The sequence below is a fragment of the Capricornis sumatraensis genome, chromosome 14, assembly GCF_032405125.1.
Source record: "Capricornis sumatraensis isolate serow.1 chromosome 14, serow.2, whole genome shotgun sequence".
Taxonomy (NCBI): Eukaryota; Metazoa; Chordata; class Mammalia; order Artiodactyla; family Bovidae; genus Capricornis; species Capricornis sumatraensis.
The window spans coordinates 86,052,694-86,078,888 of record NC_091082.1 but is presented as its reverse complement, the minus strand read 5'-3'; the positions used below and the strand labels follow the sequence as shown (position 1 = coordinate 86,078,888).

Here is a 26,195-nt window from a genome sequence, read left to right as displayed (position 1 = left end):
AACTGTCAGAATTTCATACTTGGAAACATTAAACACATTCTAAGAGAAAGGAACTGAAATGGTTTCACGCGACTCTGTAGTGAGGTGGACTTCGGGAAATCAATTGGCACACCAGCAACGTTATCGCTATATATTTATATACAGGCTAATGCGCGAGCTCAAATGTGCTCATCGAGTGGGGGCTCTGATAACCTCTCCTTCAAGGGTAATTTATCAAATCACACGGCTCTGAAGGAGGAGCAGTGATTCATTCCTGAAACAGCGCTCAGATCTGGAACTTCTTTACATTTTATTACAAACATAATTATATTTTCATTGTCGAATGTGGAGTTTGCGCTCACCGCAGGAGCAGCTGGCCTTGTCTTTTATGTACTTAGTAAAATTAATTTATTACTCCCTTAGCCTGAATCTTTGTGCCATTAAATTCAAGGGAGATATTGAAGAAATACTATAAGTGGATGTCCCCTTTGGATAAATTTCGCTCATCATAAAGGGAGCAACAGTTTTAGCTAAATTGCTTTCCGTTCTGATAGCTGAAATTTTTGATGACTTGTATGCTGGAAGATGCCTGTCTTTTTAATACGACACGCAATAACAGAAGATAATGAAAAAGGTGCCAGCAGGCCCTTCCCATAGGAAAATGTAACAGCGGCTGTTCATTAGCGACAACATGTAAACACTAAAAGCAGCATCACTTCAAAATCCTCGGTTGCTATTTCATATATGCACTTTCAGCCATATGTTTTGTGTGCATGTGGTTTAAAAATACTGAAAAGAAATGGATTCTTATCACAGTGACAAGATGCTAAATACTGATGTATAGAATTGACTTGGCGATGCTTAACGTTACTGACAGTCACTTTTTTCCTTTTGGCTTAAAAAGGTTATTTAGTGTACCCTTAGAGAAGCCAGAAGAAAAGACAGCATTAAAATAGCTAACTTCAGGGTTAAGTAAGAAGTTCCCTTGTGATGGCAAAACACGAAGCAGCAATAATTGATCCTGAACACGAGAAACGCCATCCACTCCTTGACCATTCTTGGTTTGGAAAATCGGAGGAAGAGGGCACTTTCTCTACTTTTTACATGGTAATTGCCTTTACCCAGGGTCAGCACTTAGCGCAAAATGAAACGTGAAATGAGGAGCATTTCTAAGAGCAGGAATGGAAGTGCTCTGAGAAAGAACGGCACAAACCCATTTGATTTCTGGAACTCGGAAGGACAAAATCAAATTAATTTGTGGGCTGAGTCTTGTTCTTCTAATGGAGCTCCCGTGGGGCCCGGGAGGGAGGGGGCTGGGAGGCAGGCTGTGATGAGGCTGTGAAAATGGGTACACTTCTTCCAAAGACCCGGGTCACAGGCTGGAAATGCTCAACGGAAATTCAAAACATCAGGAAGTCAAGCCCACTGAGGCTTGATTCTAGAAAGCCTTTTTCTCAGGAGCCGTGCAGGAAGCAGGGGCCAGGAGTGATGGTGGCTGATCCGATCTGCAAAAACTCTGAGACAGTGCTTGCCTTTAACTTGATTAGGAACATGTGATTTATCTATAATTCAGCAAATGATGTGGAAACAGCCTTTCACTTTCAAATATGCACTGCTGGGCTTTCACAGCACATAAACATTTATGGTTGGATGTAAAAGATCACAGTGCCTGAGTCCTGAGGCCTGCAGCAACCTTCAATACATGTCTGGAACAGCCTCCCGGACTAATCGGGTCTCTGCATCCCTCCCATCCATTTTAATAACCCACAGAGAACAGAAAACGGAGTTCAAGAACCAGGAGGGACAGGCCAGAACCCGGTAAACCTGGAATCAGGTTCACTAGGCAGACTTTCTCTCCTCCCAGGTGTCCAGAAGGCCAGGTGTCTTTCTTCCCTCAAGGCTTTGCTCAAATCTCACCTTCTGAATAAGGCTCAGCCAACCTGTCCCGTTAACACTGCAACCCACGGGTCACACAGCAGCACACCAGGGAAGGACGCCGATCCCCTTACACGGCAGTCCCCTTTTTTCTTTTAACTCAATAGCACTTTGACTTTTCACATTTATTAGGATTATTGATTACTGTCAGCTCCTCCTGCTAAAGCGTTAAGCCCCTTTATCGTTTGAGTACTTTGCTGTTTTGGTCACTAATATATGCAAAGCCACAGGACAGTGACCGAGGGACCCTGCAGGATACTTGTGGACCAAACAAATACCCATTCATAAAGGAGCAGGAGCTCACGGCGACTTCCTGTTTCCATCTTCCTTTTCGATAATGACTGGCTAGGGGAGAGGGGGACGAGCCGAACGAGTAGGACTGACACGCACACACCCACCTGTGCAAAACAGATGGCTAGTGGGGAGCGGCTGCAGAACTCAGGGGGCTCAGCTCGGCGCCCCCAGACGACTGAGAGGGGTGGGCCGGCCCCGTGGCGGGGTGGGGGAGGCACCTACGAGGGGGGATGGATACGCACACACAGCGGACTCACTTCCCTATACAGAAGAAGCTAGCACAGGAGTGTAAAGCAGTTACACACCAATTAAAAAGAAGAAAAAAATAAAGGTGGAGCGGGGGGAAACAGTGACTGACTCTTGAAAATGAACACTGCCTTTCCTCACTTGCTTGCCCTTAGGCCAAAGATACAGATGATCGACACACAGTATCTGAATCAGTCTCTTCCACCAACATGACTCCAAAATACCAAGATTTCATCATTTCCAAGTGTTGTTGTTTTTTTTTTAATAGCTAACAAACAAGTGTGATAGATTCATGCAGAAGCTTGGGGAAGAAACCCAAGGTACCAACCATTAATCCTGACTCAGCAATTGTTTTCACCCTTCAAAGCACCACTTGCAACCCCAGCAGGCCGGCAGGGGTGGGCAGTCTGGGACAAGTTTCACTGTAACCATCCGAGCAGGAACAGGGGCGCCCCAAGTCAGCGTCTCTAAATTATATGCAGCCAATATATATCCCTTTCAAAGTGAAAAAGAGCTTCTGACCTAGTTGAATCCCTGCCATCCTGCACACGCTTAATAAAAAGACACTTCTTTTTTCCTTCTGGCGTCTACACTCACTTGTTGCCCAGTAACCAGGAAGATGGAGCCCTCCTTTCCGTGAACCACTTGTCGGTAAATGTGGTCGAGAATTAAGAGCTCACTCCAGCAGTTCTGAAGCAGCTTCATTTGGTCATCCACCTGTAAAAGAAATGGAAAAAAAATGACTCTGTAACTCACTACTATTTTTTATTTTGCATGTTTTTTTTCCACCCCACAAGAGAACCTACTATATTAGCCTGGAAAACCACCAACGGTCACCAGATGAATTCACACCCTCCCTCCTGAAAGTCATTCTTTGCACTTGGACAAATACATTTCAGGCCACAGAGAAATACTTAAGCAAAGTATCTGTAATCAATGAGCTGCTAGGAAAAGGTACTCCATCAGATGGGTCTACTTGTCACGAGTACATCTATTAGCGTTTGCTCGTGGGAGGGACAGGCGCCTCAGACAGTCCTCAGCGGACCCCACTAGAATGACCCCGGATAGGGACTTCCCTGGCAGTCCAGCGGTTAAGACTCTGCCTTCCAATGCAGGCAAGTTGGGTGTCCCTGATCCAGAAACAAAGATCCATATGCCTCGGGGAGAAAGCCTGCACATCATAGTGAGGACCCAGCACAGCCAAAATAAGAATAAGATACGAAAGGAAAGAAGAAGAATGACTCACACAGCCCAGGCTTGCATACCTGTCCAGAGGCTAACACACTGGGCCCAAGCTGAAACAGTGTATGGATATTAGCAAGTCAGGAATTGCCAGGTGGCTCAGTGGTAAAGAATCTGCTACAGGGCAGGTTTGATCCCTGGGCGAGGAAGATCCCCTAGAGAAGGGAATGGCAACCCACTCCAGGATTCTTGCCTGGAGAATTCCATGGACAGAGGAGCCTGCTGGGCCCCAGTCCCTGGGGCCTCAGAGAGTCGGCCACAAGTGAGTGGCCGAGCACACACACACACACACACACTAGCAAGCTGCCAAACCGTGAGGATTTATATGAAAAGCAATCAGCACAACAGTTCAAGTGACTTTTGAATTTAGAGGCCCAGGGCCATTGTCCTCAGTCTCAGCTAGTCCACATTACGCTAGACCTTGACTGGAACAATCACCAAGCCCAGTCCTGATGCTCCCTGCACTTGCTTTAAGATTTGGCCAATCCTCCCACAAACTACCTCCACTTCAGTTTCGGCATCTGAAACACGGGCCGAGAACAGCACCTCCCTCCCACGCCAGCAGTGGGGAGTGAAGTGCAGAGGGCGGAGTCCCAGTGAGGGCTGCAGCCACACGACGCTACCCCCCTCCCAGGGGACCGCATTCTTCACACACCTATTCAGGCACGAGTCACACATCCACCGTCAGACGTGGAGGGCACACGGATCCATTGCCAGGACTATTTGTAACAGCTTCTCTTCATTTTGCAACTGTAACCAGCCAAAGATCTGATTGGGCCTGAATGTCGATACATCATGCTTTTACATAGACACCTGACACTTAGATGTGGGGTAACAGCTAAAATGGGAGGGGTGGAGGAATAAATGAGGGGTTTGGGATTAATTTACACACGACTACATAGAGAATGGGCTTCCCTCATAGCTCAGTTGGTAAAGAATCTGCCTGCAATGCAGGAGACCCGGGTTCGAAAGAACCCCTGGAGAAGAAAATGACAAGCCACTCCAGTATTCTTGCCTGGCTCCTCTGTCCATGGAGTTGCAAGAGTCGGACACGACTTAGCAACTAAACCACCACATATAGAATAAATAAGCAACAAGGCTTTACTGTGCAACACAGAGAACAATATTCAATATCTTTAACAACCTATAATAGAAAATATCTGAAAAAATATATATCAATGTATGTAATTGCATCAGTTTGCTATACACCTGGAACTAAACACAACATTGTAAATCAACCATACTCAATTTTTAAAAAAAGTGCTAGAATTTTCTAAACCATTTTTTTTTTTCAAATTAATTTAACTCACTTTTAACAAACTCATTTTTAAGTGCGTATTCAATGAGATTTGGATAGTTGGGGATTCTTAGGGAGTTTTCACTCACACATTAGCAGTGATACGAGCTTGCTGTTGTTCACTCTCTAAGTCTTGTCTGACTCTTTGCAATCGCGTGGACTGCAGCATGCCAGGCCTCCCTGTCCTTCACAAACTCCCGGAGTTTGCGCAAACTCATGTCCATTGAGCTGGTGATACCATCCAACCATCTCGTCCTCCTCTGTCGCCCTCTTCTCCTCCTGCCTTCAAAGCTTCCCAGCATTAGGGTCTTATCCAATGATATAAGCTTCAGTTCAGTTCAGTTGCTCAGTCGTGTCCAACTCTTTGCGACCCCATGAATCACAGCACCCCAGGCCTCCCTGTCCATCACCAACTCCTGGAGCTCACCCAAACTCACGTCCATCGAGTCAGTAATGCCATCCAGCCATCTCATCCTCGGTCGTCCCCTTCTCCTCCTGCCCCCAATCCCTCCCAGCATCAGAGTCTTTTCCAATGAGTCAACTCTTCGCATGAGGTGGCCAAAGTACTTGAGTTTCAGCTTTAGCATCAGTCCTTCCAAAGAACTGACTATTTCCACGAGTCTAGGAAACGGTGAATGTGGTCAAGCCAGCCCTGAACTTAGACTAAATCAAGGATTCCGGGCACAACTGTGTGCTTTCCAGCTCCAAGGGCTTGGCCAAGCCACTTAGTTCTCTCACCCTTATCTTCTCACCTAAAAATACACGAGATAGCTCTTGTCACGAGGATGGAGTGAATAAAGTGTGAGACAGTACATTAATGAAGAAACAGTGTCAAACACGAGGCTCCCATCTGGAAGACCACACTGACCCTGTTTAGAAGGAAAAAGGCAGCTGCAGAGATTGAGGCTACGTTGTGATCAGGAAAACAGACCCAGAAACATCTCCATCAGAAATGATCTGAGCCAGTGAGTCAGCTCTGGCCAAGAGGCTTGCACTCCTTGAATAAACAGATGTGAAGAGCCACTTGCTGGTTGGGAGTAAGTGTCACGTCTGGGCTGTAATGGTGAACGAGGCAGAAGCAGGCCCCTACTTGTGGCAATGACTTCTCTGCGGGGAGAACGCTCAGCAACACTGGTGTGTGGGCTCGTGAGAGCAGAAGCTCGGACCCTGCTTCACAGGAAACCTTGGGTGCTCTGAGTACAGGTTGGGCTGGGACAGCAGCTGATGCAAACCCACCTGGCAGGTCTCTGAGCACAGCTTGCACTAGAAGGCGTGGGATTGTCTTCACGTCCACCCCTGCCCACATCCAGAGGCAGGAAGGAGACAGACTGGCTTTGGAAATCTATTTCCTGGGTCCTCAGCTTCTTTGGACCTGGAGGAGGAAATGGCAACCCACTCCAGTATTCTTGCCTGGAAAATCCCGTGGACAGAGGAGCCTGCAGGGCTACAGTCCATGGGGCTGCAAAGAGTCAGAAATAACTGAGCAACGAAGCACAGCTTGCTTGGGAGCTGCAACAACGAGTGCAGCTGAGCACGCCGATCTCTCATGCTAGTACTCATCTTCGGCTCTGTACTCTGTGCTGTTCATGTTGTCATTTCTTCTGATTCCACCAAGTGCTGTGCTTGTTTACCTGTCTCCCCGCTTTTTACCCGGGGGTGCCCGGAAGCAGCAGCTCTTGGGGGTCCCTGCGCCGCCTCGGCAGAAATGCTCGTGAGATAAACGGAGGAACATGTGACTGATGGAGGTACTTTCACTCCCGTAAGTGCCTGCCTGCGGCCTGTGTCCCTGGCACTTGACAACAGACAGAGCCACTACTCAGGGGCTCGTGGAGGGCAGGGCCCTCGAACACTCAGATGACCCCACACGCGGGCTGGCGGGTCTGGGCCCACAGCTGACGCTCGGTAAAGACTTCTTGACTAATTGTAATTTTAACACCCCTCTCAGGCAACTGATCCCTTATTTTAAGGCTCTCTGAGGAGGCTTTCCAGGCTGACACCCCATTTCAGTATTTCCATAATTGATTATATGATATTTTACGCTATCTTGAAATTGGTGAGTATGCAACTTCCCTGGGCTTTGCGTGTCCTAGTTTGTACGCAGCTCTTTGAATGAAAGGACAAGGCAAATACGATGACCAGCTCCTTCTTTATCTCCAGATAAGAGATGGTGGCAATTTAAAGATAACTTCTCTTTAGAAAGCAAGCTTACAGGTGATACAGTGGAGGGGGGGGGGGTGGGAAGGAGAAAAGCTATCTCCTCCTTTCGAGTCAGTTCTCTGGGTATTCACGCTGTTAACACTTTCGGGTGGACGAACGGACTGTAACTTCCAGGACACATCAGAGCCTCTCACTAGCTGGCAATGCCACTTCACACGATCCTGCGTTATCAGCCGTAATAAAAGGGAGGGCTTATCTCAGAAGCCTGGCTGCTCCGCGGGCAACGACTCAGGCTGACATTATAGATGAGCGTGTGAACGAGCGCAGGCCTCACGGGGTTGCCTGCACCCCTCCCCACAAGCCAGGAGGTTAATCATTAGAAACCTGTGCTTTCTCATAAGTGCCGTGAGGCTGGCAAACAATTAGAAGATGAAAAATGTGTGGATCTTTCTCAAGCCCACACGGAACTTATCAGAGCCTCTCTGATGCCCCCTCCCCCTTTATCTTCTCACCGTCTGGCCACGGAACTGTGAGTCCACGTTCCCTCCCCCAGGGGCCTTTATTTGAAAATCAACGTCATGAGTCACTGTGGAGCAGCTTCAAGAAAGGCATTTTTAGGAAAACGTTCAACTGACGTGGGTCGGTAACTGAAAGCAGACGAAAACCCATTTCCCATTTCTGATCATTAAAGCTGGTGCGTACCAGGCCTCGTACTAGAGACTAGGGGGACAAACGGAGGTGACCAGGTCACACCCTGCCTTCAAGGAAGTCACACTGCAAGAAGCACGGGAAGGGTCCGTCTGTTATTATAGCCCCATGTGTACCAGGCGCTGGGGCCGCTTCACCCTGCTTCTTTCTCTTTTAATTCAAACTCTTTAGTTTGTACTGGGGCAGAGCCGCTTAACAATACTGTGATAGCTTCAGGTGAGCTGTGGAGGGGCTCAGCCATACACACACATGTATCCATTCTCCCCCAAACCCAACCCTGCTTCTTTCTTGGGGGGACTCCCAGGGGCTCGGGAAGCTTAGGAGAACAGTGTTTAAGCAGGTCTTAATGTTGTAGGATCATTTAATAGTATGCCTTCTTTTTTCTCAGTAGATTCTATTAAAACAACTCGGAACAAAATATTTAAGAAGTAGTGTGATGATTCTAAGGAACAAAATATTTAAGAAGTAGTGTGACGATTCTAAAGATGACACGTATACACTGCTATATTTAAAATGGATAACCAACCAACAAGGGCCTACTGCATGGCACAGGGAACTCTGCCCAGTGTCATGTGGCAGCCTGGATGGGAGGGGAGTCTGGGGAAGAACGGGTACATGTGTGTGGGGTTGAGTTGCTCCGCTGTCCACCTGAAACTATCACAACACTGTTGTACTCCAGTACAAAATAAAAAGTTAAAAAGTTCATTACGATGACTGCAACATGTCTTAACCTATTTTCTGCTATATAAGTCAATAATAAACCACTTATTATTTACACTGGGCTTCTCTTGGTGGCTCAGCTGGTAAAGAATTCGCCTGCAATTCGGGAGACCTGGGTTCAATCCCTGGGTTGGGAAGATCCGCTGGAGAAGGGAAAGGCTACCCACTCCAGTATTCTGGCCTGGAGAATTCTATGGACTGTATAGTCCATGGAGTCACGACGAGTTGGACATGACTGAGCGACTTTAAATTATTATATATATTAAGTCAATAATAAACCACTTATTATCTTTAAAAAAAGATTTTTCAGAATCATTATTAATAACATCCAGCTATTATTTCAGGACAAAAGAAAAAAATCGCAGAAGGTGGACTTCCATTCATGACAATGATGACATTTATAAAGAAATATTCAGAAGCAGGGAAAGGAAAATCAACCCCCCAACAAATCAGCACCAACTTAGCAACTCTTAATGAGAACCTGCTTTGGGCAAGACACACACACACAACTACTCGACCCCTTTACTGTCTTTATAAAGAACACTGACGGTTATCTGCAACCTCTATAATAAACTGCTACAAAGTCCAAGAAAAAATGATTTCACATTAACAATGATTAAACAGGCACTAACAACAATGTTGTACAAGAGCAGTAACAGCCAGTCAGGCTCCCCTGTCAATTGTTGCAAAACCCAACAGATTTACGAGCAGAAGTTCCTCCTCTCCCGGAGGACAACTGAAGTCTCTCGGGTGTGCCTGCTAGATCGTGTGGCCGCGGGCGCACAGCACAAGGGCTTACCTGGCGACTCTCAGCCCCGGGCCTCAGCTCTTCTGCCCCTTTCTACGTTTCTCCAGCAAAGCAACAAAGGATTTTTTTTCTCCCCTTGGGATCGAAACTCTCTTCCCGGAGAGGGAAGCAGGAGACAGAAGGGTTTGACTGCGGGGTATCTGCCTCTTGCTTCCATTCCCCTCAAGTCCCTTCCATGGAGGTCCCGACCAAGGCTCCATGGAAATCAGGACCCAGGTGAGTGCCCGGGCTTCTTTGTCAAGTAATTCATCACATGAAAGGTGTTGGTCGGTGAGTCCTGTCCAACTCTCTGCAGCCCTGTGGACTGCAGCCTGCCAGGCTCTTCTCTTCTTGGAATTTTCCAGGCAAGAATCCTGGCACGGGGTTGCCATTTCCTTCTCCAGATCTTTCCAACCCAGGGATCGGACCTGGGTCTCCCGTATTGCAGACAGATTCTTTACTGTCTGAGCCACCCGGGAAGCCCTCAGTTCATCACATACACAGTCACCAGAACAATCTATTGCAGTCAGGCTATTCCTTCAGACACAAGACTCTTCCACATTCCCTAGATTCCCCTCCGAGGATCTCTCCCAAAGCAGACCTCCCTGACCAGGGCTTGGGGAATGGGCACCACTGATGAGTGTGCCCACTGGCCGTGCCATCCAGGAACTGAGGGGTCGAGTGGCTGCCCAACAGCTGGCAGCCTCGACCTCTGGGGACGTGGGCCACCTCCACACGCTGGGGGGGAAGAGCTGGGAAACGAATGCGCAAGCTGTCAGCAGAGGAAGGAGGTAGGAGGTTCAGCAGACCAGCCCTCGATCTACATCTCGAACGTCTCAGTCCAGGGGCAGGAGATGCATCAGGGCCCGAGGCCTCCAGAACCCTTAAGGGGACCACCCTGAGCCCCGGATCCAAGAGGCGGCGCCTGCGGCCATCACGAGCCAGCAGAACAGGCTCAGCAAATCCTCGGTTTGGAAATGAGGGATCCTGCGACTTCTGCTGCACACTTTCCATCCAAACAAACAAACAAACAAAATTCACTTCAAAGGCAGATGCTTCTGAAATTGCTTCATTTATCAAAAGTATTCAGGTTCCTGGTACACATTAATTCTCAGGAATGCTGAAGTCAATACTTTTTTTTTCTTTGTAATCTTTTTAAAAGATTACATTTTTAAAGACTTCATTGAACTTGTTACAATATTTCTTCTGTTCTGTGCTTTGATTTTGGCCACAAGGGATGCCCGATCTTAGCACCCTAACCCAGGACTGAACCCACAGCCGCTGCACTGGACGGTGCAGTCTTAACCACTGGACTGCCAGGGAATATTCTTTTATTGAAAGATGTGCTAACACCAGATATTCAGTGCCACCTTTTTATTTGTGTACGTACGAGGTAGTGAGTGAGAGACATATGTGAGGTTTGGAGGGAAAAGATGCATACTGTATGTGAGCGTGAAATATCACTTGAGATCTATTCATCAACAGACAACATAATACAGTCTAGCCATTTCTTTCAAACAGAATGGTAACTCAATGGACAAGAGTCTGAGTGAACTCCAGGAGTTGGTGATGGACAGTTAGACCTGGCGAGCTGCAGTCCATGGGGTCGCAAAGAGTTGGACACGACTGAGCCACTGAACTGAACTGAACGCATTTTTCTGCACCCCTGAAACTAACACAAAATTATAAATCAACTGTGTTGTTGTGCTCAGTCACGTCCGACTCTTTGCGACCCCCTGGACTGCAGCACACCAGGCTCCTCTGTCCACGGGATTTTCCAGGCAAGAATACTGGAGCGGGTTGCCATTCCTTCTACCCAATATAAAATAAAACAAAATTAACAATAAAATAAAATGCATCAACCTTAAAAACTTCTGAAGCAGTTTCTAAGTGAATAGAGTAAAAGACGGACGAGGACAGAAATGAAAAAGTGGAGACTAAGGGAAAATAGAGGGAGGAGAAGTCGAAGTCAAGGACGGCGTCGGTCCCCAAACCAGCTCCACAAGGGCAGTCCCGGGCAGGGAGGGGCCACAGCGGGGTCCTGTTGCCCGAGCGGCACCCTGACTCGGACTGCGGACACACGCCGCCCGGCATGCTTCCCTAGTGCTGGGCTCCCGAGAGAAGTCTCGTGTGCGTCTTCACAGGAGGACTCTCGATGGCATGCAAGCCAGCCAAGGACAGCATCCCAGCCACAGACAGCACTGGGCTTCAGTCAGTGAAGCTGCCGGTAAAGCTGCTGGCGACGTCAAGGGGGAGCTGTGTCAATCTGATGCTAGAACATGACTTTCTGATGGCTTGACTTCCAAAGATAAACTGGGACACTCCGGAAAAGGAGGGAAAGTCAAAGTGAAAGTCGCTCAGTCGTGTCCGACTCTGCAACCCCACGGACTTTGTCCATGGAATTCTCCAGGCCAGAATACTGCAGTGGGTTAGCCTTCCCCATTTCCAGGGGATCTTCCCAAACCAGGGATGGAACCCAGGTCTCCCACAATGCAGGCAGATTCCTTACCAGCTGAGCCACAAGGGAAGCCCATTTATCGCCTGGTTCAGGACCATGTGACATTGTGAAGGGAACATTTGGGCTTTAAAGCTCGGAACCCTGGGTTCCTGCCTTGCTCCTGGGTTCCTCACCATGTAACTTTGGGCAAAGAATTCAGATTCCTTCAACCTCAACTGTTCTCACAAGCCACTGTTTTTGTTAAATGAGATGAAACACAAGTGTGCCCAGCTGGGCGGCTGGCACATTGCAGGCTAATAGTAGGTAAATCTCAATCTAACGAAATAAAGGAAGCCTAAATATGAGAGGTGTTAAATGAAGTACGAAGGAAAAGTTTCAGGTGATGGGAAACGTTGATGAATGAGAAATCTTTTAAAGCCGATTAACGTGAAGTATTTTCCAGTGCTTTCTGCTAGCAGGTATTGTTTCATTTATGACCACTGCCTGTTTCCTGTCTCGTTTAGAAGTCTCCTCTTGTACAATTAGGGTAACGTTTCTCACATGTCCGACCAGGCGGATGGTCCAGCCATGAGGACAAAGCCCTTTAAGCCTGGTTGGAAAGGCCGGAAGGCATCTGTGAATTCGATGGTCATTTTCAGAATAGGGCAACAAGATTAAGATTGTAATCTTCATTTCCCAGACACCGCCTTAAAGACAATAATGACACCAGCCAGAGAATCCTGGGGAAGCAGTGTCTGGACAACAGTGGTTTAGGCATAAGTGAGGGAAGGTTTTGGCTGCCCTGTGCCCCATGAAATGGACTCCCTGCTGGAGTTCTTGGGACACCAGGTGGAGAAGAAAGATGCAAGCTCTGTGAACACCCTTAAGGTCTGGGGATGCAGCTTCCCCTCTGTAGACTGCGTTTCAAAGTCAGAAGGAAAAAAAAAAGTTCTTAGAGCTAAAAAGTGACCTTGGGTCCTTTTTTGGCTGGCTGCTTCAATCAGGCTTTTCGCCAAAGAAAGGAGGAAAGAACCCAAGTGGCCTAAATATCACTCACCAAAAATACAATTGAAATTAAGGCAGAGGCAAAGGAGAGGTCCCTGGGGACCATGATGGGAATTCACTGGGCACAAAGGCTGCTGGGAGAATCCCTCCACCCAGTTCCCCAGTGAGACAGGAGGATCTGCTCCCTTCCCATGATTCAGCTCCCCTCTTAAGGTGGCAGGGCTGAGGTATGTGAACCTGTGCCTTCAGAGACGCCCAGAAATATGTCAGAGCGCTGGTAACCACTAAAATAACCCTCAAGAGTCTACGTCTGTAACTCTATTTCTGTTTTGTAGATAGGTTCATTTGTAGCCTTTCTTAAGATTCCTCCTACACTGTTGGTGGGAATGTAAATTGGTACAGCCACTATGGAGAATGGTATGGAGGGTCCTCAAAAACCGAAAAATAGAGCTGCCATAGGGTCCTGCCACCCCAGTCCTGGACATACATCCACAGCAAAACATGGCCCAAAAGGGCACACGCACTGCAGTGTTATCTGCAGCACTGTTCACAACAGCCTGGACATGGAAGAAACCTAAACTTCCGTCGACAGAGGGATGGAGAAAGAAGACATGGTACGTACATACAGTGAGTATTCAGTTCCATTGAATATTACTGAGAAATGAAAAAGAATGAAATAATGTCACTTGCAGCAATGTGGATGGACCTAGAGATGGTCATGCTGAGTGAAGCAAGTCAGACAAGGGAAGGAGAGACATTCCGACACTCCTTATATGTGGAATCTAAAAGGAACTTACTTGCAACACACAGACTCCCAGACCTAAATGAAGTTATGGTTGCCAGGGGGAAGGATGGGGGGGTGGGGGGCAGGGAGAGCTCAGGGAGTCCGGGATGGACATGGACACAGCGCCGCATGGTCCTACTGACTGGCACAGGGAACTCTGCTCAGCGTCATGTGGCAGCCTGGGTGGGAGGGGAGTTCGGGGGAGATTGATACAAATGTAGTGACTTGGCTGAGTCCCTTGCTGTTCCCCTGAAACTAACACAGCATTGTTAATCAGCTAGGCCCCGATACAAAATAAACAGTTAAAAACAAAACAAAACTCCAGGAGTCAAAGGGTGAGCTCTAAAGTGTGGGATGATTATTTTGAGGTAAATCACTTTTGCTTTGCTTAGTTAATGCTTACTTGACCAGCACCGGAAGGGCCCTTTAGTTCAAAGACTTCATTTTTACAGAGCGGCTCTGTCCGGGTGGGCTGTGGTTCACAGAAGCTGACTCGGGGGCCAGAAATGGGGTCCCTGTCACTGAGCCTTCTTCATACAGGACTTAAAAGCGAGTCTTTTTTTCTCTCAAAGTTTTTATTATTTTTTAGACTATAAATTGCCTCAATTTATTTCCTGCAGGGAAATACACTAAAAGGTAACATAATTTCTCTATTTCAGATGTTAAAAAAGGCTGATTTAAGCAAAAAAAAAAAAAAGTCCTTTGGAAACATACAAAAACATAGTCACCCAATGACAGAAGCCTGGAGTTTTTATCTGGACATAAAATCTAGACAGGAGTTCTTTCTTATTTCCATGGAAAGACTATGAAGGTAACTTGAATGGAGGGAGAGCTAAGGCCTGGCATTTCCTTAATCCCAAGGGGTGTCTGTCCTGTGCCCCCAGTGGAAATAAGGGTGTGGTTCTTCTGGGTAAAGTAGACCCAAGAGGAAAAAGGGGCCAAGGGGGAAAATAAGAGCGTCCTCTCTTCACGTTTTTGAAAATCCACAAATTACGGTCTGACATCATCGACTCCACGGCCATGAAGTGGAGCAAACTCCGGGAGACGAGTGGACAGGGGAGTCTGGCTCGCTGCGGTTAGGGGTCGGGCACGGGGGAGCGACTGAACGGCGATGCCAACCGTTACCCGTGTTTTCCTCTTCAGACACTCAGGCAAATAAGAACTTAATTTGACCTCTTTCCCCTAGCAGCCCCCATCTGACCTCAGAGGATGTGTCCCCTGGGTCAGGACAGAGTGAGTGGCCCCGGCCAGCTGTCTGTGGGGACGACCTTTCCGGGCTGTGTCCCCGGGGCAGCACTGGGGCTCACCTCCCTCAAACCTCTCAGCCTGCACCTTTGCAGTGATGCACCGGCTTCCCAGTACCGCGGGGCCACCACTGAAAGGCCCGGTAGCCCCTGCGTGGTCCAGCCTCAGCCCCAGAGGACCCGAAGGCAAGCTGAGTCACCACGAAACTCCGTCCTGCAGCTCGGCGGGGGAGGAGGGCCCAGGACTCCTCAGCCCCCTGAAGGGCCCAGAGTAACCATGAAGGACATCAGCATCATTTAAACACTGTTTCCCAACGTCGGATCCGCACTGGTTTCGAACATTTTTTTAGTTAAAAGGGGAAGACATCCTACGAAGCTGCACAGTAATGGTATTTGGAATTATATTCACAGAAGTGAGATTTTTAGCAGCAGCATCAAGAGCTCTCTGCACCTGGATCAGGAGGGCGGGCCTTACAACACGTTTCCCATTCCTTTGGCCTGTCTTAGCGATGTTGGCCACTGCTCACGAGTTATTAATAGAAAGCATAGGCCTTCCAGCTGTGACATGCAGGACTTTTCCCATCATGTCTTTATGACCAATTAGGACTTTTCCCTGCAAACAAAATTTAACAATTTTTCCTCGACTATGATTCAGAACCTAGAAGAGACCGAGCAATCCTAACTCACTCCTCGGCTAGAGGGCTCAGAAGCTTCACCAACACAGGACCCAGTCAGGCCGCACGGTGGGCAGGCCCATCCCCATCCCAGCTCCCCGGGGCCCGACTCAGCCCTGTCTGAACTGCAGAAGGGACGGGACGATCAGATGGAGCACCCTGGGGTCTCCTCGCTCTTTCAACTGCTCAGAAGGAGCTCAAACACCAATAAACAAAGTGAAGCAAGTCAGCAGGAGAAAGACCAATATTGTTTATTTGCACATATCTATGGAGTCTAGAGGGCTTCCCAGGCGACGCAGTGGTAAAGAATCCGCCTGCCAGTGCAGGAGACACAGAGATTCAGGTTCCATCCCTGGGTGGGGAAGATCCCCTGGAGGACGGCATGGCAACCCACTCCAGGATTCTTGCCTGGAGAATCCCATGGGCAGAGGAGCCTGGTGGGCTACAGTCCACAGAGTCGCAGAGTCGGGCAGAACTGAAGTGGCTTAGCATGCATGCACTCTTGGAATCTAGAAAGCTGGTGCTGATGAACCTTTCTACAGGGCAGCAATGGAGATGCAGACACAGAGAGAGGAGAAGGTGGGATGATCTGAGACACTGCCTGTGTTTACTCCAGTAATGGAAACATGTACATTACCATACGTAAAACAGAGAGCCGGTGGGAACCCGCCGTACGATGCAGGTAAAGGAGCCTGGGGGGCTACAGTCCATAGGGTCCCAAAGAGCTGGACACGACTGACGCGACTTGGCTCACATGCACAGAGGGAATGCGAAGCCAGCGCTGTGCGCCACCCTCCGGGGGAGGGACGGGGAAGGGGGTTTAAGAGAGTGGGGACCTGTGGGGGCCTGTGGCTGATTCGTGGTGATGTATGGCAGAAACCAACACGGTGCTGTAAAGTAATTAAAATAAAAAATTGAAACACAGAGCAGAGTGTTCCTTCTGGTGACCGCCTGCTTTCACAAAGGTGGGGTTGGGAACGTGCCTTAGACGGGAATCTCACAGAAGCCTGAACAGGAGACTTGGCCTGTGAAGAAGCTTCAACACAAAAACCCGTTTCAAAGTGGTATTTCACAGACGTCCCTTTCAGAAATCCCTAGCCAAGAATGAGGTGTACAAAAATCTGACCCGTCTACTTGCCTCAGATACAGGCTTAACTCTCTTTCCCAAAGCAAAATTTGGCTAGAAAATGAGCAAAATGGAGTCTAGGAGAAGCTGACTGCTGCTTGCTGAGCTCGGCGCTGGGCTGGGGCGAGGAGGGGTTCACGGGTGACAGGGGAACTTCTCAGGGGGCTGTCACCCTGAGGATGGTGTAAGGGGGCCTGGGGGCGGGGCGAGTCTCTTGGAAACCAAGTCTGAGGCTTAGCAGAGTGCTGAGCGTGTTCCCGTCCAGCTTGAATCTGGAATCTACACTCAGAAGAAAAAGGAAATGTTTGCTACTGCACTTCTAGAATTCCCATGGCCCGTTACTTCCAGGAAGACGTACACAAAGGTCACATAAATGTTTTACGAGCTGGATCCACCGAGCCAGCGCTTCCTCAGTGCTCCAGCAATTAGAGGGTGACAGGAACACAGGGATGGCAGTGACTTTTGACAAAAAGAAACACGATGGGGTGACGCCTGGGTCCTAATGACCACGCTGAGCAGGTATCATTTAATGAAGAAACGAGCTGTGTTTGTTAACATCCACATTATGATTGAAAGCAAACCATCTGTCTATATTCAAACGCATCTAATCTCTCCTTTGGGCTCACGTGATTGAGAGAGACTGCAGAAGAGAAACAACTCCTCACAGTAGAAAAGCAACCCGTCTCTTACTTTTTTTTTTTTTTTTTTCTGAGTAAATAAAAAACGAGTCCCTAGGCACTCAATGGAAAACCTAAAAACGAGGGTGTTCGCCCATCCACCTTTCGGCCTGCTAGGATCCTCAGCTCGGAAAGCTGGCCATCCACACAACCCGTGAGCTGATCAGTTCAAGGAGGGGCACGCCCACGAGCCCAGATCAATACGGTGAAGTATGGAGATGGATCTCGGCCCGGCCCGACTGCATTAACGAGCGCCTCTCCATGACCTTTGCCCGGTGGTGCAAATTAGACTCCACCACAAACCACATTCTTCAAGGGGGCCCTTCCGTCTTTGCCGGCTTTTAATCAAGCACACTGCAGGCAGACCTCAAAGATGACCGTGAGAAATTACGGTGCATCCTCTGCACAGACTAGGCCTTGAGGAATTCGTCCAGGTTGTCTGAGATTACGGACAAGATAGCGTACATGCATGCTTTTAAAGCAGGTTCTCCTAAGAAGCACCCCTTGCTCCGTTTTTTCACTGAAGCTCCTGGATGTCTAAGCAGGAAGCCCCCCTAGCGGCCTCACGTCATCCTCATTCTGGAGGTCAGGAGACGCAGCACCTGTGTGTCTCAAACGCCAAGGGACCCCTAGTTAGCAGGGCTCTTAAGACACAGGCTCTGATTCACCAGGCTCTGCAGCACGTCTAACAGGCTGACTGAGGCAGTGCTGATGGAATCACCACCTCTTGAATAAAAAGTTTTGCAGATTTCCAGGAAACAGACAACCCCTCTCCAAGTGTGAATGTGTGTGCACACAGTCTAATACACACACACTCACAAACCAACGTTTTGGGCCCACGAATACAGTATAAGGAAATATACCCGATGGCAAGGGGTGAGAGCTTTGCAGTCGGTCAGGGCTGATGCAAAGCCAGATTCCACCAGCGGCCCACAGAGGAGGGCTGGGCAAAGACTTAACTTCCTGAGCCTTCCAGCGTCCATCAAATTCCTTTTTTAAACAATTTTATTGGAGTAGAGTTGACTTACAATGTTGTGTTAGCTTCAGACGTACAGCAAAGCGATTCAGTCACACACACATATATTCATTCTTTATCAGACTCTTTTCTCACATGGGTTATCACAGAATATTGAGCAGAGTTCCCTGTGCTATACAGTAGGCCCTTGTTGGTGATCCATCTTACAAAAGTACTCTATTTAATCCCAAGCTCCTGACTTACCCCTAGCACCTCCTCAGCTCCCATCAGATTCTAATAAATGCTGACACTTTGAACTTGTGGTGGGAGTTCACCAAGCTAGCACATGCCTAGAATTTCGGGCAAGGCTTGGGCTCAGTAAATGCTCGCCATGTTTAGAGAACTCCATTGTGCGTCTTTCTACAAAAGTCAGGCACAGTCCTGTATCCTCAGATCAGTCGTTACTACCACCCAAGAGTTCAACCCAAAATGAAAACCAAAGCACCAAGTCCAAGCTTTCATCTGGATGGGGTCCCTCCGCTCACTTTCTTCCCTGTCCTGGGGGCGACCAGACAAAAATTGTAGCTGATGCACAAACCAAGAGGATCTCGACCTCAGCAAGGGAGCATCGTGGTGCCCGGCCGCCCCTCACCAGGGGTCATGGTCCAGGTGAGTGGGCGTGTGCTGGGGAGGCTGGGGCTGACCACGGCAGGGGACTGCGTGCCCTGTGACTCCACAACAGCGACTTCACAAGCACTGCAGCTGGGAAGATTTCATTCCCTGGGGTCTCCAGGGAATGACTGGCTGATGTGGAAATTCTGGTTTGAGAAGTGCGTTCAGCTGGCATCATGCTTTAGTTCCCTTGAGAGAGGACATACCCACAGGAGGGATACCCTAAACCGCCGGCTTACAAGTGCGGTCAGAAGGTCTTCCTGTTTGCGCTCGGATGAGACTCGCCCTTTGACCCTCTGCCTCTCAGGACTGTGCTGAGGCCCCAGGATGAGATGACATCACTCTCCTGCTAAGTGGAATGTGGGCTGGTGAATTCTTGTGCTTTAACCGTTTCTCAGTTCTAACTCCAAAGACATTAACATTGAGAGTTAAGACTCACATGAACTAAAGGTCTTGGAGTCCTCGGTCATTTTCAAGAGCACAAAGGGTCCTGTGATCAAAACGGTGGAGACCTTTGGGACCAGACTTCCCCGGGGGTGTTCAATGGTCAAAACCCAGTGCTTCTAACGCAAGAGGTAAATTCAATCCCTGGTCAGGGAGCTTCGATCCCACATACTGCATGTCACAGCCAAAAAAAACATTTTTTAAAAAAAGTTTGAGACCCCCTGCTTTAAATCAGTATGGCATTTTCATATGAACATGGGTGAATTTCTGACAAATGAACCTTGCTACGCAGTGAGTTCAAAACTCTGCTCGGGTTTGTGGGAGGATCCTCCAGAGTGACAAAGCAGGGGTGCGGACAAGACGCAGAGACAGACATACAAGTAAGCGCGCCCGGGGGAAAGAAGCGGAGAGCCTCACGGGCTCGAGCCTGACACCCCAGTTTCAGAGATCTCCGTGACTGCACTTACACTGGGCCCCTCAGTGGCTTTGAGTCTGGCGGTGGCGGTGTGGGAATATGCAGACAGATCAGCTGGAAAAGAAGAACAAGTGGGAAACTGCAGTTGCAGAGGACGGGGGGAAGTTAATTCCACCCCGAGCCACTGCGGAAGCTTCCTGGATCTGGAGTTGAGCGCAGTGGCTTCTGATGAACGCAGTGAAGGGCTGCCCACGCGGGCCCAGCACAGCAGTGGCTGCGTGTGAGCAGTTCCATGTGTCTGGAGTCGGGGAGGGACGTGAACAGGCGGGGGTGATGAGATGCCTGCTGGGGAGCCGTAGCTTGTTCTGCACACGCCGTGGGCAGCTGAGAGCGGCGTTGATGAAACAACCCAGGAAACGAGCTGGAGGCGCTGTGACCCCAGGAGGCCTCTGGGCGCTGATGTCGGTGATGAGTCCGTGTGTCCGGAAACAGAGGAGTCTCGGGGAGAAGGTTTGTGGGCCGCATCTCCAAGGTCGCGCAGTGTGACACGGAGAGGAAAACACTGTTTTGGGGCGGGTCAAGGCAGGGCAGCCGGGGAGGGAACATCAGGAGTCGCTGCAGGGGAGCCTCAGGGGCGCAAGAGGGAGAGCAGGCACAGGCCGGAGGCAACGCGGCCAAGGGCGCCGGAGGCTCTGAGACACGTGAGCGTCTCCCTGCGGGGCGGGCCCAGGGTGCGGGGACCCTGATGGGAACGGAGGCTAGTTGGGAGATGGGCTTTGTTGAGAAGTGGAGCCTTGCAACTGCCTGGCGGGTGAGGGAACCTGGTGGAGGGAAAGCTGGAAAAACTGCCGGGCAATGAGACGTCTAACAAGGGTAAGAGAATGTGGGAGACAGGGAAGCGGAAAGACAGCCGAGAAGGGACCCTCGGCTCCACAGCAGGAAGAGGGGCACCGAGCTAAAGGCACGGCGGAGAGCTTCTGAGTGTGTGAGTGTGTGGATGGGCAGGTGTGTGCATCTATGGATAATACCTGTAGCTAAATCAGGGCAGGGAGGTCAGGGCTAAGAAAGAACTCACCTGCACAAGCCCTTGGACTTCTTCAGAAGCCGCAACCTGCCTGCCCTTCGCTTCTCTGTCCCCAGTTTTAACCCAGGTCAGTGTTGCAGAGAAAAAAAAGGGACTCACATGTGCTGAGACTTTCTTCTCCTCGGGGGACCTCTATTATTGCACTCGCCATATTGTAAAGCAATTATCTAAGGGTTTTGTTTTGTTTTTTTTTTAATTTCTAAAGAAGTTTCCGGAACTCATTCTCTCCCCGCCCTCCTGCCCCTCCATTAATAACAGACATAATTATTTGGCATAAATCAGCCTGTCTGACGTGCTACAGTACGGGGGAGCACAGAGTCACCGAGCAGCTCAGGGGAGTGGGTCATCCTTGGCTCCTGCCAGCCTTTTCCCTCCCTCCAGCATTTGTCTCTTGACTGCGGAGCTGGACAGGCTGATGGCCTCACAGCTTCCCTCCCCTCCCTCCATCCTTCTGAGGACCAGAGACAGCAGGCCTTCCATCAGACCCAAGAGATGCAGAGAGAGCCATCCAGACGCAAGAGAATTGTCTTGTAAAGGTCTGGGCAACTAAAGAAGAGATATGAAATGCATACAAATAAACACCCCTTCTGGTTGCCGGGCTACACCAGGGATCTCTCTACTGCAGAGCCCTGGAGATGTAGTTCTTGCTGGGAACAGCCTTCTCTCCTCTCCCCCACTCCAAACTGCACTGGTCCTCTCCCCCCACCTCCCAAGGAGCACTGGTCCTCACATCTTACACTCACTCATGTGCTCTCCTATCTGAGGATGGAGACCATTCCATCTCCATGCATCCAGGTTCTTGCACAGTGCGCTGTGCAAGTATGATCTCACTTTATTTAAAATTACCACATCAACAGTACACAATCCCTCTTTTACAGATAAGGACACTAAAGTTAAGTTCCTTTCCTGAGAGCATGTGACCACAAAGGCCAGATCTAGGATCTGGGGCAAGTCCGACTCCAAAGCCCATGCAGGACTGGGTTTCCCAGTGGTCAGTGCAGGGGACGTGGGTTCCATCCCTGGTCAGGGAACTAAGATCTCATGTACCACCCAGCAAGTCCAAAAGATTAAAAAAAAAAAAAAAAAAAACCCAAAGCAAGGAACAGAGGCCATTTGATGAGGCCTCCACTAAGGCAATGGCAACCCACTCCAGTACTCTTGCCTGGAAAATCCCATGGACAGAGGAGCCTGGTAGGCTACAGTCCATGGGGTCGCAAAGAGTCTGACATGACTGAGCGACTTCACTTTAACTTTTCACTTTCATGCATTGGAGGAAGAAATGGCAACCCACTCCAATATTCTTGCCTGAAGAATCCCAGGGACAGAGGAGCCTGATGGGCTGCCGTCTATGGGGTCGAACAGTCGGACACGACTGAAGCGACTTAACAGCAGCAGCAGCAGCCACTGCAATGAGAGGCAAGTAACAGTTTAGTCAGCGCCCAGCAATAAGCACAGGAATTTGTATCAAACACAGCACCAGACTTCCAGGTATCAGTTAAGGAAAGAAGAAACTGATGTTTCCAGATCAGTGGTAACTCACCCTGGAGCCTCCCTGGGCCACAGTCCACTACCTTCAAGTCATCTGACCTGGAACAAAACAGCTTACAAAACGCCTGATGATAGAATTCTGAAATTACCGACCTGAGCCTGGATCCCCTTGCTGGCCACGCAGCAAGCCAACCTACCGACACCGGGTTGTGGTGAAGGAAAGCACAGCGTTTACTACAGGGCGCCAAGTCAGGAGGATGGGCAGCTCGTGCTCAAAAGACCTGAACTCCCCACTGGTTTTCAGAGAGCAATTTTTAAAGCCAGCATTTAGGGAGAGGGCTGCAGGGTGTGTGACTTTCTCCTGATGGGTGGGTGATCCTAAGGGGTGATGTGTGGGCAATCCTAATCATACTGTTTTCCTTTGTTCCCTGACTGCTTTTTGTCAGCTGTGTTCCCTGACTTCCCTAATTAGTACCTGCTTGAGTCTGCTCTTTGGAAGTCAGGGAAGGCCGAGGACACTAACCCCTTTTTCTGCAAACACGAAACAGGGGACACAGAAAGGCTTTTGTACCCTGAAAGGCCCTGTGGTGGTGGCTTAGTCCTAAGTCGTGTCCAACTCTTGTGACCCCTTGGACTGTAGCCCGCCAAGCTCCTCTGTCCGTGGGATTATCCAGGCAAGAATACTGGAGTGGGTTGCCATTTCCTCCTCCTGGGGATCTTCCCGACCCAGGGATTGAACCCGGGTCTCCTGCACTGCAGGCGGATTCTTTACCACTGAGCCACTGGGGAATTCTGCCCAAGGGTCCTGCTCAGTTTCAATATCAGATTTTAGCACTGCCCAGCCCGGCACTACCCTGAGGCTGATCCTCCTGGTGAGTATACTTGCTTTCCTGTTACACTGTGTACCTGTAGGTAGAGTACACTTTGATATTTCATTTTGTGATGCCAAAAATGTTTATTAGGCTTATATTATCGAATCAATGAATTAGAGAAGGTATCCCAAAAGGATTGATGTATTTTTAATGAAACCACATAACTTATGCAGCTCTGGAGGGTTACCAATCAAAGTCCACAAATGGGTATCATTCAGCTGTCACAGGAAAAAATATTTCTAGAGATTCTAATCAGGCTTTAAAAGCACTGTTTATCAACATGAGTTTCACCCTTCTTTGATTCATCTAATAAAGTTACTATTAATTTGTGAAAAAAATTATTATTCTCCTTAATCCTTATTGTTCGTTTTCACCTTGACTCTGAGAGTTGAAAGGGACACTAACTATTAAAATTATCTTTGAACACAGCCAGGGAAAGTACTTGAAGCCCTAGTATGCAAGGGATGGGGGAGCTGCAGAGTCTCTTGAGAACTTAAGCAGAGGGGGAGCAGGGATACTCCATGATTTGGACCTTTAATCCTTGGTTAGGCTGGCTTGCTGAATCACAAATGTTTTTATTAAGTCAGTGTAATTGCTCAAAAAGGATTCACTACCACTAAAATATATAAAAAATATACTGCTCAAAGGAGGGATGTTGGATCTCTAAGTCCTGAGATGTAACTAGACGCAACTGACCCTTGAGAAGTATTTACCGAGTGAAAGAAGGGGTCGTAAAATTATCTGACCAGCTCTATGGCAATTCAGCCGTACGCGTATGACCTCAACTGTGTACGTGTAAGGAAAGCGTATTTCGCGTTGCTTTGGCAGCTACTGTTGGTTACACACAGGATCCAGGCTTTCATTCTCCAGGGTCTATTACAGGGCTGTATAGGAGCCCACAGAATTCATAAAAATTCATCTCATCTCATCATTGAAATGGTTTAGAAACTCTGTATTAGCACATATTTAGATTTTAAATTACGTTTAAAGTTGATAAGAAAATTTAAATCTCAAATGACACGGGCATTGACAATTTGGATAACAAAGAGGATATTCATTACTCTAGAAGCCCCTAGAAAAGGCAACTGCAAGTAATACTTTAGGATGAAATTCATTGATTTGAGAAATAGAGTGAGTTGAATTATAGTATATATCTCTTTTAAAAGTCCTTCTCACTCTGCCCTACCCTATTTGTGGGCCAATCTAAATTGTTTATGTAATATCAAAATATAGTGAAATAAGATCACAATGTGTTTTATGTTGTCGGTAGTCTGGTATCTGTAACCCACTGTCTCATTTAAAGTCACCATAAGTTCTGAAAAACATCTTAACTGGTAGAAAAATTGTGACTTTTTTGCCTTTAAATGAAAATAAATGCTACTCAAAACATCAGAATTTCTAGACTGAAACCCTTAAGAGACGTATAGTCTGAGTTTAGCCTCTAAGGGCTTATGTTAGAAGAGCCATCCTAATTCCAGAAAAAACATATATAGATTCTTTTCAGATAGCTTGCATACATTTTTAGATGAAAAAACTGATTAATAAATGCAAAAGCTTTGTAGATTCACAGCAAGCGTTTTGGGGGCTTATGTTGAAAAGCTGACAACAACTAATTATACAAATCTGACTGGACTAATCAATTACTCAGATCAACATTAGGTGCCTATTATAGACATAAACACGGGAATTATATCTCCCTTAAGTAATGCACTAAAATCATGAGCCTAAAACATTCTAATACCAAACGTGATGGTATAAGCAGTCTAATTATTAAAAGTCCTTCCAAGCAATGAATTGACTTTTATGTGAACATGTAAGACACTTTTTCGTTTCAGCTTGATTCCTATTTTTGTAATTTGCTTTATGTTTTTATAACAACAAACGTCAGTGAAATAATTAACTAGTACAAAGGACCCTGGTGCAAAGCATCTAATGCGATGATGTCATAACCACCACAAAACATCATTTTTTGTTCTTTACGGAAACTTTTAGAATTGCATACATGATTATGACCGCTAGAATGTAAACATACTGATCTTTTAAAAAGTGCATCTGTGGTTTCCCAACTCTGTTCTCTGCCTCTTTCCCCTAAACCAGGGTATTCTTAGCATAATGATAACAAAAACGTCCTCCTACAAACAAGCTTTCCAGCTGCCTGTCAAATATATGCTGTTCCTTCCTCCAATGAGGACTCTGGTATTTAGGAAAAAGCAAGCTCTTAAATACATTCAAACCAGAGGAAAACCAAAAATAGCAGCAAACAGACACCTGCCGCCCAACAGTGACAAATCCCACTGACACCGCAGTGACCCCCCGTTAGTCAAGATTTAATTAAGGGCATAATTAAGGCAGTGGAACGGAACGCTAATGAGTGTTTTTTTAATACGGGTAATTATACGTAAAAATACAAAGTGTGACGGAGACTTAAATATATCATTAAAAGGAACGGTATAGAATAACAAACAGAGGGCAACGTGTGCCACTTCTATTGCGGGGAAGAAAAAAAAAGTTGAATCAGTCTCAGGTTGAATAATACTCGGGCAAGTTTATGTTGGCTCCATGCTGGGAACATTTGTTATTCTAATTTTGCAACAATAAGCGACTACGGGTATTGAGATCCTGTTTTCAATGCAGATTCCATTGGCTTTGAAGTCTTTCTGCAGTTAGCGTTCTGTCCAACTGCAAATGAGCAATTAAGAGACTGTTTGCAAGTATGTGGCTTCCTCGCTTGCCTTCTGGAAGAGTCCATCTGAGCGGGAGACCGACAGATGCAGGGGGTGGGGGCTCCTCACTAATTCAGAGTGAGCTCCCATTATGTGAGAGCCTTTCATCTGATCTCTGCCTTAGGCAGGGACAGAACCTACAGGACGGGGGTCTGCTGGGGAAATGGCAGGAGGAAGGGGGAAGACGGCTGAAGCAAAGTTGCCAGCTCTGCAAAAGGTGAAAAGGAGGC

General features: G+C 48.0%; 1 protein-coding gene across 3 annotated transcripts in view; it reads right to left on the bottom strand.

The window, feature by feature from the left end:
• Positions 1-26,195, bottom strand: part of NR5A2 (nuclear receptor subfamily 5 group A member 2) — a 125,703-nt gene that overhangs the window by 46,400 nt on the left and 53,108 nt on the right. For all 3 annotated transcript variants that reach the window (XM_068985625.1, XM_068985624.1, XM_068985626.1), the window contains one exon: positions 3,052-3,171. In XM_068985625.1, the coding sequence (XP_068841726.1) occupies positions 3,052-3,171 (120 nt within the window). The remainder of the gene's footprint in view (positions 1-3,051; positions 3,172-26,195) is intronic.